The sequence below is a fragment of the Rutidosis leptorrhynchoides genome, chromosome 9, assembly GCF_046630445.1.
Source record: "Rutidosis leptorrhynchoides isolate AG116_Rl617_1_P2 chromosome 9, CSIRO_AGI_Rlap_v1, whole genome shotgun sequence".
Classification (NCBI taxonomy): Eukaryota; Viridiplantae; Streptophyta; class Magnoliopsida; order Asterales; family Asteraceae; genus Rutidosis; species Rutidosis leptorrhynchoides.
The window spans coordinates 31,043,318-31,056,643 of NC_092341.1; the positions used below are offsets into that span (position 1 = coordinate 31,043,318).

A 13,326-nucleotide genomic window follows, 5' to 3' on the forward strand; every position below is an offset into this window, starting at 1 on the left:
AAGCTGCCGACTTTTCTTTTAGAAAATAAACCCATGTCTTTCGACTAAAATCATCAATGAATAGAAGAAAATATCTATTTTTACCGAAAGACGGTGGACTGATGGGTCCACATACATCCGTGTGAATAAGTTCTAGAGGTTTCTTCGCTCTACTAGGAGCCTCCATTGGAAAACTGTTTCGGAAGTGCTTTCCTAGAAGGCATCCCTCACATATTTGATCCGGATGATTAATTGGAGGCAAACCCTTCACCCTTCCTTTACTTGATAATAATTTTAAGCCTCTAAAATTTAAGTGCCCATATCTCATGTGCCAAAGCCAAGAATTATCTTTAAAACATGCTTTTAAACATCTTGGAATGTCATGTTGAATATTTAGCAGAAACATCCTATTCGTTGACATTGGCACTTTAGCAATCAAACCTCCTTTTTGGTCTCTCAGATAAAGACTACGATTTATCATGTGAATATCATAGCCTTTCTCTAAGAGTTGTCCAATACTCAGTATATTTGTCTTCATATTGGGCACATAATACACGTTAGAGATAAATTGATGCCTCCCATTTTTCAAGCGGATGAGGATCTTACCTTTGCCTTTAACCGGGACTTTTGAGGAATCTCCAAAGGTGATATTTCCACTTGTTACCTCGTCTAACTCCACAAACATGCTTTTGTCACCGCACATATGGTTGCTTGCACCCGTGTTAAGATACCACAAATTCGATTCTCCGTTGTCTTCACCTTTGCATGCTAGTAACAAAGTGTTTTCCCCGACTTCGTTATCTTCTTGTGCAAAATTTACTCTTTCTTGCACGTAATTGTTTGACTTCTCGCATTCCGAAGCATAGTGGCCAAATTTATGACAATTAAAACATTTGGTTTGAGAATTGTCATACCTTGGCCTTCTACTTGTGTAGCCTCTCCCGCGACCTCTTGTCGAGTGAAAATCTTGACTTCTTTCTTCATTTTTGTAAGAACTATAACCTCCACGTTTAATATATCCTTGCCCTCGTCCTCGGCCACGTACTTGACCACGAGCTCGTTGACTCGTTTGATGAGTCTTTTCACTGTTTTCTTCCTTGAAAGAGAGTTTTGCTTGTAAAGCTTGCTCCAAAGGCTCTTTACTTTTCTTATTAAACCTCTCTTCATGGGCTTGTAGTGAACCTATGAGTTCATCGATAGTCATTGATTCTAGATCTTTAGATTCTTCAATGGCTACGACTATATAGTCGAATTTTGAATCTAATGATCTAAGAATTTTCTCAATGACTCTTACATCACTTAGAGTTTCACCATTCCTCTTTAATTGATTGACAACCGCCAAGACTCTTGTAAAATAATCGGAAATTGATTCAGAGTCTTTCTTATTTAAGGATTCGAACTCACCTCGTAGTGTTTGTATCCGAACCTTTTTCACCTTATCAACTCCCTTGTGAGAATTCTCCAAGATCTCCCATGCTTTCTTGGCGGTGGTTGCACTTGCAATTTTCTCAAAAGCTCCATCATCTACACTTTGTTGGATGATGGAAAGAGCCTTTTGATCGTTGGTCTTCAATAGTTTTTTCTTCTTGCTAAGAGAACCTTTTTCAGTAGGTTCCTCATAGCCTTCCTCCACAATCTCCCATAGGTCTTGTCCACCTAGGAAGGTCTTCATTTGGATGCTCCATCGATCATAATTATCCTTTGTGAGGCGAGGAAATGTGACGACATTGTTGGCCATCATCTTGTCGAACCAAGCTCTTGATACCAATTTGTTAGAAAATAGGAGGTTATGTATATTATTTGTGGAAGAGAGGATTGATAATTTAGATGTTTGATTGATCTTGAAAGCTTTGTTTATTACTTAATTGTTTTGTTGCTTGATTACAAATGAGGGGTGAAGCCCTCTATTTATACTACTCAATGGAGTAGTCTAGAATACTTCACAATCTACTAGCATCTAGATATTTCTTAGTATTATGATACTTCTAGACCTAGATATTTTATAAGATCATTCTACACACTTTCTATACACTTTTTCTACTACATTTTACAAGAAGTTTCTACATAATGGATTATGATCTTGATCCAAAAGACTTGATACTTGCAAGCCCAAATCCAAAACACATAGCCCAAAATCAAGTTTATTTTCCAACAGCATTATTGGCATCGCAAGTTATGGTATGTGCAGGTGAAGTGTTTAGAAATTAGTCAAGATGAAGTAGATTTGAAGGTGGTCAATTTGGAAAGAATTTGATTAAGTGTTAGGCAATCAAATGTGCAATCTATTGGGTTAAGTTGGGACTGGTGTATAACTGTGATGAGCAATAGAAAACAACTGTCATTTTCTATTTATAATTTAATACGGAGTAATTAATAAATTAACAATAAAAGTAAAAAAAAAAAAAAAGGTGTTTAAGTTCTACAGTAACTGTTAAGGGCACATCACAGTAATACAATTGTTTTCTAGGTTCTTACATACATCGGAGTATCATGTTTGCAGATTCAAGATGAAATAGCATTTGCAGATTGTTTTATAATCTTTGTTTTCTCGAACCTTACATGCGGCTAAGTAAGATGTTCATTCGAATATGAAGTTTTCATAACTTTCAGTATTTTGATATTAGAGTTTGCTAAATTAGTTCTTTTGCTGGATTTTGGTTCTTTGATTTCATTATGTTCGTCTATTGCTTGGATTTTCAGACTCGATTTCGTCATCAGGTATGGTTGTTTTTTAGATATTTAAATTTCTTTCTTACTTACTTTTACGTTTACCTTACATTATGTTAGATTGGATTAGGTTTGACCAATTTAACATAATCTGGGTTATTTAATGAATTATTCTTAATAACTTTTGATGTTATTTTAGATTTAAAAATAAATACTTGAAAAAACCTACGCCATTAGATTAGGAAATCTTGGATTAATCTTGGCCATTCAAATTGTGTTGATGTCATCTACCAAATTTAGCGGCGGTTATAGTGATTAATTACTTCCAATACCCTTGAATTACCTAATTGTAACTCCCTGATTGAAAAATTATTCTTAATAACTGGGTTATTTAATGAATTATTCTTAACATAATCTGGGTTATTTAATTAATTATTCTTAATAACTTTTGACCCATTTAACATGCTCCGTTTTAGTTCATCTTTTCTACCCATTAGAGATACAACGTAAGCAAGTATACCCATTCATAAGTGAATGGGTCGAAATAGCCACCTCTACACTGTCATTGTAAAAGCGCATGTTGCACTCATAAGTTATGAAATTTGACAAAAGGGGTACTTAAAATTTGTTGATCCCAAAAAGGTTACAAAATGCATTTTGGCACAAATATGATTACTGATTGAAAGTTAACATGTAGGTAATAAACAACTCTTGATGTTTTCCTTGAATAAGATTTCTGGAATTTTTCAGGAGTGCACAAACATTTGTTTCCTACAACAATTTTAGTTGATGAAGATATACATAACCGTAAAATGTCAAGTTAAATGTTGACTTAGATCGATTATTGCAGCTGCTGATGTATTTATACGGATAAACAGGAAAGTATCAACAAGGGTACTTGGTGCAGCTACAACAGTGTGAGTGTTTCCTCCCGGGTATACTACGTTTTTGATAATCTCATTATAATTTTATGTTCTCTTCCCATGGTCCAACATGTCTAAGTTCATTAACAAGCAAAGGGTAGGAAATGTCAATAATAATAATTACCGAGGGTTGATTAACTATAAAGGAATGAGTCATTGTCCATTTATAGGTAATGAGTCATTCCTTGTGGGTAATGAAAAAACAATGTCGTATAGGAATTGAAGTTGCAATATTGATGTAACGAAAATGTTTGATCTTGTAATGTTGGTTCACACGTAAACATACACATGTTTGTGTATTTTGGTATTGAAGAATGGTCCGTGTTGTATAGGTCTTGACTAACAACATTGATGTTTGTTGAAGATGGCAAGTGGGGCTCAACTTTATATTTCAGTTAAAGATGATTTGTAACAGGTTAACAAAGTTATTTGAAGTGTTGTTAATGGATTGGATGTTGTGTGCATAAACTTTGATCATATGTTGTATATGCATTTGTGTTTTGCTTCACATATTGAGACAACGAGAGACAAAAATGAGTTATTGATTAACATGCATTTACTTATTTTATAAAACCATAATTTTTCAAATTTGAACATCTACTTAAATATCTAACAATATAACAATTTCTTATATAATTCCCCAAGAAACAAGTTTAGTAAGAATGATGTTCTGTTTCAAAAAGTTAAATGATGTTATGTTCTTATATAACCATAACACTTTGATTTATGGATATTCCTATTGAAAATATATAATGTCAAAGTACCCCGGATACGAGGGTTATAAACTAGTAAATACAAAAGACAAAACCAGACACATATGCATATAGTATTGAAACGAGTCAGACTTATTAGTTCTTAAGCTCTATGGGTTATCAACCAACTTCCATACACAACTTCTAACATGCAATATCAGATGAATATTTTATCAAACAACTCAATCATAAAAACATAAAAGGAAAAATAATATAATTTCTCAGGTACCTCTATTAAACTAAAACATAAAAGGAAAAATAATATAAATTCATATCATGAACTACCCATGTCACATTGTCACATAATATTAATTAAACCCCTAGTAGCTCTATTCGCCTTCCATATCCTAACAAATACGGAAAAAAGTTACTGTACAAAAAAAAAGATTAACTTAATAAATAAATAGCCAAAGAACTCTTAAACAATTGAACCAGAGATGAGTACGTAGCTAGGTTCTACCAGTTTGGTTTCAACTCAACTGAATAGAATGAGTAAGCCGATATGTCAAGAATAGTACTCGTGAAAGAATCTGTTAGAATCTCCCATTTTCCATTACCAGGATTCTTGAACTCGATATCTTTTCGGTCAGACGTTTTATTTGCCATCATTCTACTTATTATGGGCTTGAAGAAGTCACAAAAAAATTTCTCAGGACTTTTTATCTCGACACTGAATATGGGGTTGCGACTATATAGGGTCACGTATTTGGGATGGCAAAGCGTAACAAGTGCATCAAAATATGACAGATGCCCCTGCAAATTTTCAGTTAAATATGCATTATATGATAAATGTTGCACGTTAGTAGATGGAACTGTGAACCATATTTCGCGATCCTCATTATCAATGTTTGGTAGCTCATAACCAAAATAGCTTATTTCAATATCAAATTTGGTTGATAAATTAAGTAGATCCCTCATCGTAAGGAAGAAAGAAGGATCATCGGAACGAAACAAATCTAGTTCAAGCTTGATATATTCAGGAACATTACTAGATGGAAACAGGATACTAGGCATTGTTCTGCCCCTATAACTCAAATGACGTAAATTTGGAGCATTAACTTGTATTATGTCAATCTTCTTACTTACACGCGTTATGAGGGTCAGACATTTCAACGAAGACCTTGTGAAATCCCACCTTTCCGAAGTCCAATCACGAATTACAAGGTCCAAAATCTCGAGAGAAGGTAATTTTAATTTGATCATGTCAAGAAAATGGACGTCTATGGTCACACCATGTAATGATAATTTAGTCACACTCATTAATGAAGCCATGTTGAATGTCTTGATAGATTCAGAAAACACGTCGTAGAGAAACAAGCAAAGATTAGGAACATCATCAATTTTCAAAACATCAAGAGGTACTTGTGTCCTTAACTTCAGTTCTTGAAGATAACGAAAATTTCTTACCTTAAATGTCTTCATATCAGAGCGAAATGTAAGGTCTATTTTCTCGAGTAAGACACAATTAGAGAATAAGGTATCAAGTACCTCTTCACTTATCTCCACATAGAGCAACTCGAGTACCCGTAAGTTCACACAGTTGATCACAGGATTGCGACTCACCGTTTCGATCGGTGATAAACGAATATCACTTAAAGACAGAGTATGTAGGTTTTTCCCAAAGAATATCTCATCCGGAAGTATTAAATCACTATCAGATTCGATACGGATGGAAAGCTCCTTGAGACAACTTTGGGCAGCTACAGTTGGAATCCGTTTATTAGCAAGATGAGAAGCCAACTTGTTGTTGAGTTTCAGTTTCAAACTTTCGATTGGTATGTTGTGTTGGGCGTACTTAGACATGGTGCGATCCATAAACTTGATGTAATCTCTTTCTTTTTCTTCATTAGCAAACTCTGAGGTTAGATGAAACCTGAGATGAGGGATGGTAGACCAAGCGTGTGACCAAGTCTTGGATAACACACACGTACGAGCTGCTTCTTCTACAGGCAACATCGATTGTATACGGTGAATCAAATCCACTGGGACATTTTCGGATGGTGAGCTTCTCTGCACTTCCTCCATATAAAGTTATGAATGCTGAAGGAATACAACAATTTGAGTGTTCATAATATATGTACTACAAAGCAATGATTATAAATTGATAATCAAAGGTAAAATACGATTATAGCAGCAATATATATCTGGACTGAATTATTTGAAAAAATCAAAATTTTTAGGGTTTATAGGTTTCGGAGTTCGTTGACTGCCATTGATGAAATTACAGCTAATTTTGGACTGAAAGTAAAGAGCGTACCTGGATAATTAATTCCACGACGCAGTCAGTTCTTCGTCGTCCGGTCCACATCTACAGTTAAGTTGATATGATGATGATACAGGAACAGTTGCGTGACCTAGTTTTGGTTTTTAGTGGACTTAAATGGAATTTGTATACCGAATTGGATTGGTTATTGGGCTCAAATTTAGTTGGGCTGTGAAAAGTTATTTTAAACTATAAATTTGAGTAATACTAATTGTTGGGCTTAGCAATGAGAGTGATAACATCATTACTCTTCGGTCAGATATTCACCTGAGAATTTTTAAGGATTGGAAATTACTTGCACATAGGGATGGCCCATTTTCATGGGGCCCGGTGGGATTGCTTATGAAAAGCTGATTAATGATGGGAGTTGTTTGTCTTTTATCGCTGCAAGCAGAACTCATGAAGCTTTTTAACAAATTCTTGTATGATATTTAATTGGCTTTATATTACTCAATATTATATATTATTATCCATATAAGCTTTCCCAGACACATTGTTGTTGTATGTTTATGGAGGCTGAAGCAGATTTTCATCAGCTTATCTATTTATTAAGACTTTATTATTATATCAAAATAAAGTAACAAAGTATGGTCTTATACATCAATACATCTACCTTCTATCTATCTATCTATAGTTTCTATTAAAATCCTATAATGATGATGTCATTATTAGGCTATTTCCTTTGTTAACAAAAAATCAAAAATAAAAAGAAAAAAATCTAAGCCCTTAAGATGATGTCATTAATTTAATACATTAAATAAATACGGAGTATAATTAAATTCTATTAAAAAATTACGGAGTATAACATTAACTTCCATCCGTCAATTTGCAGCGTAAACCCTACCACTAACCATAACCCTAACCCTAACCCAAGTATTCTCTCAATTATCGTCAACATCTCAACCATTGTAATCGACCATGCCGGGTGCTGAAGGAGGTCCACCGGAGGTTACTCTGGAAACGTCCATGGGTTCTTTCACCGTTGAGGTATATTTCACTCTACCATTCTTATATTTTAGTTCCCTCATTGTTACTATGAACTACGAAATAAACTGATTGATCAATTTTTCTTCGATCAGATGTACGATAAGCACGCCTAAAACCTGCAAAAACTTCATTGAACTAGCTAGAAGAGGTTACTACAATAATGTCAAATTTTACAGAATCATCAAGGTATGACAGTTAATAAGTATACTAAGTATATGTTATACGTTATAGTTATAATAACGATAAGGATAATTTGTCAATTAAGTGCTGGATTCTTTGTAATTGATTAATGAAAAATAGGATTTCATAGTTCAAGGAGGTGATCCCACGGTACAGGAAGGGGTGGAGAATCCATATATGCGTATGCTACTTTAATGTTCTCATAAAAATAGGTTTGATATTTTTAGAATTATTGATGAGTTTGTATGAACTGAAGTTGTGGATTATGTCTCTAAAGGACCTGTTATATATGGAAATATGGCTATTTTGTTGAAATGAATGTGTAATATTGAAGGTCAAAGTTTGAGGATGAGATTACTCCGAAGTTGAAGCATACTGGAGCTGGGATCTTATCAATGGCTAATGCTGGTCCGAATACGAATGGGAGTCAGTTCTTTATCACATTGGCACCGGCACAATCACTTGATGGTAATCAATTTTTATTTGAATTTATTATCTTTATCTTTATTAGTTTGCTTTGTTCTTTTGGCATAACTCCACTTTGGTGAAATGGGTATATTTGTTCATATTAAATATACAGAAATATCTTCTTGACATTAGTATAGATGATAAGATTAATCATAATAATCACATCGCACAATCAGATTGAATGAAGCAATGTGTACAATTCTCATTTTTGCCTATGGAATCCTGCCAACACAGTTTTGGATTTATTCAAATGTATTGTTGCAATATAATCAAGGTTTCAAATACTTCAGTATGTTAAGGTATGACCAATGTCTCAAACCTTATTGGATGCTCCTTTTCTGTATAATTTCGGCATAGCTTGCTTAATTATTAACGGTTTCATTTGTTGTTCTGATCTCTTTTGTTGTGAATACAAAGTATTACTTCAAATTAGCAGGGATGATCACGAGGTGATGTTTCTGTTTTTGTTTTTCCTTTTTTTATTAATTTTAATTAGGGCTCTTTTGATGTTTTTTTGGTCTCTTTTGTTGTAAATACAAAGTATTACTGCAAATTGGGGTTAAAGAATCTTTTTGTGCTTTCACATACCATAATTTTGGGGTTTCTTTGATTTGTTTGATTTCATAGGGTTTAATAATACACTATTTAACTATTTTACTACGGAGTATGTATTAGGTATGAGTATATTGTGAGTATTTATTTACTTTTTTTTCCTGTTATCATTCTAGGATTTGTACGATTTAACGTCTATTAATTATATAGCTAGAGAATTTTGTGTACCTTGATAGAAAATCTTAATCTTATACTCTGTATGTATTATTATTTTACAAGCTTTCATAGTTGAGATTTGCTAAAATGTCTATGTTGTTTGATTTATAATGTTGCTTAATTAGTATAATAATATGATGTTAAGTTATGCATTTTATGTGACTGAATATTGAAAAGTGGGCCGTGATGCATCAAATTATAAATTCGATATACACATAAAGCCAATGTTGTACTCTGTGTGCTTCATGGTGATTGAAGTTATTTACTTCAAAACGAATGTGACATTTACAATTGTCCAGTCATCTAATGATTAATCTTCTTCACTCCAAAAGTTTCCCTTAAGTTAGAGGTGTCAACTTGGGTGGGTTGGTTTGGGTAATTAGTAGATATTTTCCGGCCCAAGTCTCCTAAACATTAGTAAATATTTTAACCGATTTTGTTCGTTCAGACGTTCAAGCAAAGATATGGAAGATGCTACAAGAATGGTCGTGGTCACGTCAAGCTCATTCGCTGCTCTAAATGTGACAAATAATGCCCGAAGGTAATAAATCATGACAATGATAGCTTTGAGTGATCCTTTATTTCTTAGATCTTAAATGTTGATATAGATATGTAAGTATTTTTTTCTAACGAGTTATCAAAATTGTGTTAGCTCTTATATGTAATAACTTTAGTGATTTTGTTAAAAGCATCAGTTTGTTATGTTAAAATTTGAGTATCTTAACCAATTTGGTGAAAAGATTAGATGTGTTATTATTTTTTTTTTTTTGCAATATTTTTGTATACTTATTATAGGAGATTTGACTTGGTAATAAATAATAGTTGATCTAATAGGATAATATACATCTTTACAACCTTAGTACTTTTTGTGTTTATGCTATGTTCGTAATTGAGCTGTAACATTAGTTTCACCATCATATATTGGGGATTGGTATGGTATGATGTAAGCTTTTTATTTTGAATTAGTTATTATATTATTATATTGCTTCATTTTTATCTAATATCTTTTCTTAATAGTATATATCATGGTAGTAAAATTTTTCACGGATTTAGTATCAAGTTCATGATAATATTTTTTATGAAAAATATTGTTAAACCTGAATTGTGGTTTGCAAAAGCAACTCAAAATATCCAGAAGATTAACCTAAAATGGAAACTTATGGCCTATTTGGATGCATGGAGCTCTTTGTCGAAACATTGAAGGTCAATGAGGTACTAATTACTTTCAACACTTTGAGCACCAATTGCATACTCAAGTCTCAATATTACTATAAACTGTGAACTTTTTAGTCAATCTTATTCTCTGACTCTCTGCATCTGACTATGTAATGCGTAGTAGATTGGACATGATTTTGATAGCATAAACCAAATGAAATTATTATGTAATTTGAAAATGTACTGTTGGTTTGACTTTAAAATCATAAGCTAACTCTTTTTTTTTTTTCATGTTTAGGGTTAATTTTCTTTGACTAATCGGGTATAACAAGGAGACTACCATTGCAATTCAACAATAATATCTACAAAAGAGCTGCTACTATGCACAATTTATTTTAGCATAGTTTTATAAAGGTGACAATTTTGACCCATTTAGTTGTGGATGTGTGAAATTGTTAAGACATAGTATATACATTACATTGTTATTATGGTCTACGGCTAGGCCTACAGATATAAAAGTATAGTTTTGTGGTGGGTAAGTGGCTTGCTATAAGTATGCAATGACTTTAGCATTTACATTTACTTAACACCTAACACATATCATTAAACTGTTTCATTTAAACAAACCCGTGGTTCCACGGGTCATTTCACTGGTACTTAATTATTACACTTAAAGTTACAGCCACTATTTGTGTTAGCAGGGGAAACACATGGAATCTCGACCCAAGAATCCCACATTATTTGTATCTATTTTAATATCTGATATGTAGACCATGCCTTCGCCTGACTCACCCTTCCAATTCTTAATTTCAAATAATAGAAAAAATTCTATCCAAATTGTGAATTTCTAAATCACCCCTCCAATTCTTAGTTTCAAATAATAGAAAAAATTCTATCCAAATTGTGAATTTCTAAAAACAGTACCAGTTATAAATCAAACTATTAGTACTACTTAACTATTCCAATGTACAAAATATGATGCTGACTCGATAAAGTCAATCTAACAGTCAAACTTGCCCATTCACAAACTTTAAAACCATCCAGAAACAAAGATTCACAATATTAGCAGCTAACAACAATCTGCCATAGCAAAATTTCCACAACCATATGGATACATGGATAATTTGACAACTTTCGGAAAAGAAAAGAAACTTATACGGAGTAATTGATTTTCCTAGCCTATTGTATAACTTGCAGAGGAAGTAGTTTTGGATTCAGAAAGGAGAAAAAATACGAAACTGTAAACCACTAACCGCTGAGGGCTGAGATTATTTCTACCACTAATCGCTGAGGTCTGAGATTTTTACTACCAGTAACAGCTGAGGGCTGTCATTGATTTCAGCATTCTCTTGCACACATAATTGCTTCTGAAACTTTTAACGCCTTTGTGTCCCTTGAAGTTGAGGTTAGGGTGTTCATTCAATTGCAGGATAAAATTAGACCAAATCACAACATTCATTTATTACATCTTCTTTTAGTGTTTTTAAAAGTATGTATTCACTGCAGTGTTGTAAACGACGTCCATTGCGTCCGTTGCGACGCCCGTTGCGGCAACGTTTTGGTGACTAGCCCGTCTCGACCCCGTCCCGTCTTTTAATAAGTTTGTCAACGGTCAAAATTCGGGTAAAATGCGGGAAATGTTGGGTCAATGCCGGTCAAAAGTCAAAAGTTCGGTTAAAATCCTCGGTCAAATCAATCAAAATTGACTTAGTTTAGTGTTAGTTTTTTGTATTATATTCACGATAATATAATTAAAAAAAAAAAAAAAACATGCTGAATCAGGTGCTTCCTGTATCTGAGAAAACAAGGACTTATCTATGTTCATAGCAACCAATTAGTGTTGACGAACTTGATCTTTCAAAGTCCGTTTCAACGGTAGGATCAAACTATTTGGCACATCACTCACCACACGTAGAACAAACCTTCAGTTTTTGGTAATCATTATTAGCTAGACTCATATTCATATAGTATTGACAGAGGCAGGCTTAGCTATTAAACTATAGCCAAGGCTTATCAACCATCTTTCATACACAACATTTAACATAAATACACCCTAATGATGTTTAAAAGTTAAAATAACATATAAAATGAATCATTCTCATGCAAGTTTTTTAAATAAAATAAAGACTTAATTAAGCCCTTGGTCCCTAAAGTTTTATCTTTTTTTTCATCCTTGTCCTTAAAGTATTTTTGTTTCATCCTAGCCCTTAAAATTATGATATAGTTTCATTTAGGTCCCCAATTAACGGATTGAGTTAACGACAGTTAACCATGGGGACCTAAATGAAACCATATAATTACTTTAAGGGTTATGATGAAACAAAAATACTTTATGGACAAGGATGAAACAAAAATACTTTAGGGACCAACGGGCGTAATTAAGTCAAGCGGGTACGACATTTTAGGGAAATAAATAAAAACCACTATGTACTTACTTATATACGGGGATGTCAACCGTAAATGTGCATGATTAGTATTTGGTCTGTTACAGGTATTTGGCTCTTTGCTTGCACAACAACTCCCACATGGCCTGCCTTTTGAGTTCTTTTTTGTCAATGTCTTTCGGCTCTATTATTTGAGGAAACAACAATCGTTGATTTATTGGCGATTTGACTGCCGCTTAGAGCCTAGATTGAATCCTAGACAGGCTTAAAACCCCATGAAAATTTGATTCTACCATTTTCATGACGTCTTGTTTTTATTTATTTTTTCTTATTTTACTTATTTATTTATATTTATTTTGTTTTATTTTATTATTTTTTGGACGGAGGTCCTCACGGAAGCAATCTCTCTACCCCGAAGTAGAGAGATTGCTTCCGTGAGGAACTCCGGCCAAATAATAAAATATATATAAATAAATAAGTAAAATAAAAATAAAAACAAGACGCCGTGAAAAATGGTAGAATCAAATTTCCATGGGTTTTTAAGCATGCATGAGATTCAATCTAGGCTCTAAGCGGCGGCAGTCAAGTCGTCAATACATCGACGTTTGTTGTTGCCTCAAATAATAGAGTCGAAAGACATTGACAAAAAGAACTCTCAAAAGGCATGCCAGGTGAGAGTTGTTGCGCAAGCAAAGAGCCAACCACCTGTAACAGACCAAACACCACTCATGCACATTTACGGATGACATCCCCGTATATAAGTAAGTGCGGATTAATTGTTAATAATTTCCCTAAAATGT

At 33.5% G+C, this 13,326-nt stretch overlaps 1 protein-coding gene and 1 pseudogene across 1 annotated transcript; one reads left to right on the plus strand and one right to left on the minus strand.

Annotated features, from left to right (window-relative positions):
* Positions 1 to 4,633: 4,633 nt before the first annotated feature.
* Positions 4,634 to 6,346, minus strand: LOC139867900 (putative F-box/FBD/LRR-repeat protein At4g13965). Its single transcript, XM_071856247.1, has 2 exons — positions 4,782 to 6,346; positions 4,634 to 4,691 (listed from the first exon to the last, which is right to left on the minus strand). The coding sequence occupies exons 1-2, from the start codon at positions 6,344 to 6,346 to the stop codon at positions 4,634 to 4,636; spliced, it is 1,623 nt and encodes a 540-aa protein (XP_071712348.1).
* A 1,156-nt stretch (positions 6,347 to 7,502) lies between these two features.
* Positions 7,503 to 9,656, plus strand: LOC139867901 (peptidyl-prolyl cis-trans isomerase CYP18-2-like; annotated as a pseudogene).
* Positions 9,657 to 13,326: the final 3,670 nt, after the last annotated feature.

What these genes read in the sequence shown, in the direction of transcription:
- LOC139867900 (XM_071856247.1), bottom strand. Translation starts at nt 6,346, where the DNA reads ATGGAGGAAGTGCAGAGAAGCTCACCATCCGAAAATGTCCCAGTGGAT. An exon ending in GTTGAGTTGAAACCAAACTG is followed by an intron (nt 4,692 to 4,781) that starts GTAGAACCTAGC and finishes TTTTTTGTACAG; the next exon opens with TAACTTTTTTCCGTATTTGT.